The 1,848-nt window shown below is 50.9% G+C and overlaps 1 protein-coding gene across 1 annotated transcript; it reads right to left on the minus strand.

Moving 5' to 3' along the window:
- Window positions 1-561: 561 nt before the first annotated feature.
- LOC103709044 (VQ motif-containing protein) lies at window positions 562-1,576 on the minus strand. Its single transcript, XM_088703271.2, has one exon. The coding sequence runs from the start codon at window positions 1,427-1,429 to the stop codon at window positions 782-784; it is 648 nt and encodes a 215-aa protein (XP_088559397.2). The 5' UTR covers window positions 1,430-1,576; the 3' UTR covers window positions 562-781.
- Between the last annotated feature and the right edge of the window lie 272 nt (window positions 1,577-1,848).

Raw genomic sequence — 1,848 nt, forward strand, 5'->3', positions numbered from 1 at the left:
GCATGATTCATATATACGGGACTAGCCTCCAAGGTAAGATCTTTATTTCTAGAAACATAAGCTTGACCCATGACTCACATGGGTTTGGTTTCTATGGTAAAACCTTGACCGCCAAATAGTATCTCTCTCTTTGCATCTCACTCCCCCTTCTCCCTCATATTTTAGGTTGATATAAAGTCATTAAAAACGTAAAAAGAAAAAAATCACTACACACATACCTTTTGAAGCATGGGTTTTTTAGGCTGCACTATAAAATACTGTACATCTATGAATGAAGATGAATAAATTATCAAACAAAATAGTTTATATAATATTTAATGGTCATCCATCTTTTAATGGCAGCTATTCAGAGAAGCTGGAAGCTAGAAAAAACAAAAGCACCAGCCATAATTGTGCAAAGAATCTTGGCTGTACTCCTAATCTCTATAAAGGATAAAATACACAGCGCAGTCCCTTAAAATCATGACTAGCATGAGCGTCACATGAGCCATCTATCTTTCAGTCCTCATTTTAGTCTAGTATAAATGAATAAAATGGTTTGAGAAACTGCATCAGTATCCGTAGTTAGAAGGCTACCATACTATTCATAGTAAAAAAGACAACAAAAAGCAGAAGTCTGACCCCCGCTCCACTGCATGTACAGCAAAGGAAAAAAGAAACGAAGAAAAAAACCCTGGTCGACGTCTCTAAAAAACCAAAACTAAACCATCCCATGAGGGGAACGATTTATTGGCTCCTCTCTCTCTCTCTCTCTCTCTCTCTCTCTCTCTACTGATGTCGCCTACATGACGCCCCAAGACTCCAGGGTCGGGAAGCTCGGAAAGGGTTCGAACTCAAACCCGACCTGCCCGTCAACCACCGGTCCAGTCGAACCCAGCGAAGCCGGCACCGGCACGTCAACCGCGGCCCGGTCCAACAAAAAAGCAGAGGTGTCCAGCGTCGGGAGGCAACTCTGAGGCAGGATCGCGGGCCGGCTCACGGCGGCCCGCTGCGGCTCGGGCTTCAACACCGGTTCGACCGGGAGCTTGGCATCGCCGAACCGGACCCCGGTGACCTGCTGGACCATCTGGCGGAAGTTGGCCGGGTCCGCGTTGATGTACGTAGTCGGGCACCGCTTTGACGCCCGCGACTTCTTCTTCGAGATCCTCCCCGTCGCCGGCGGCGCCGCCACCTCCACCGCCGGTCGCTTCGAGCCCGAGTGGGGATTGGAGGGAGAGACGGGGGGCTCAGGATTGATAAGATTTATAAGGAGGGAGGAGGGGGATGAGCAGAGGGCATCGGCGGACACGGGGGAGGGGGTGGAGACGGTGGAGTCGACGCCGGAAAGCGAGATCTGGAGGGCTCTCGTCAGCGCTTCGTTTTCTTTTGCGAACGCATCGGAGATCCAGGACCAGGGATCGATGGCGGCGGCGGCGCAGTTCTCCGACATCGTCTCTCTCTCTCTCTCTCTCTCTCTCTCTATTTCCGATCTGAGAAAAACTTCGAGGAGTATGGCTTCGAAGAAGGGTTCGTATCACCACATTTCGAGGCCGACGGAAGGGATTTCGATGGAATTAGGGAGAGAAGAGATAGCTTTTGGTTCGAGCAAGGAGAGAAGGGGAGGGGGGAGTTGGGAGGGGGAGGGGATTGGGGGATTTAATGAGGCGGTGCCGCGGGGAGGCAAAGCGCGTCGAAAGGGCCACGTGTCCCTACGCCATCCGTACTGCGGTAACCGCGGATTGTGTCGGAGGTGACGGTGATAGGGGTTTTTGGTAACTGGGGTTATGGGGTTGGAGTTTGGGTTAAGGTTTAGTTGACGGTGCTCTCATGCGATTTTGCATGCAAGTCCCTAACAAAGATGAGGGTTGG

Source organism: Phoenix dactylifera, chromosome 8 (assembly GCF_051530095.1).
Source record: "Phoenix dactylifera cultivar Ajwa chromosome 8, Ajwa_hap1_PhDact_Kaust_v1.1, whole genome shotgun sequence".
NCBI lineage: Eukaryota > Viridiplantae > Streptophyta > Magnoliopsida > Arecales > Arecaceae > Phoenix > Phoenix dactylifera.

Bases quoted from the DNA above. Each gene is read 5' to 3' on its own strand.
- LOC103709044 (XM_088703271.2), bottom strand. From the start codon at position 1,429: ATGTCGGAGAACTGCGCCGCCGCCGCCATCGATCCCTGGTCCTGGATC.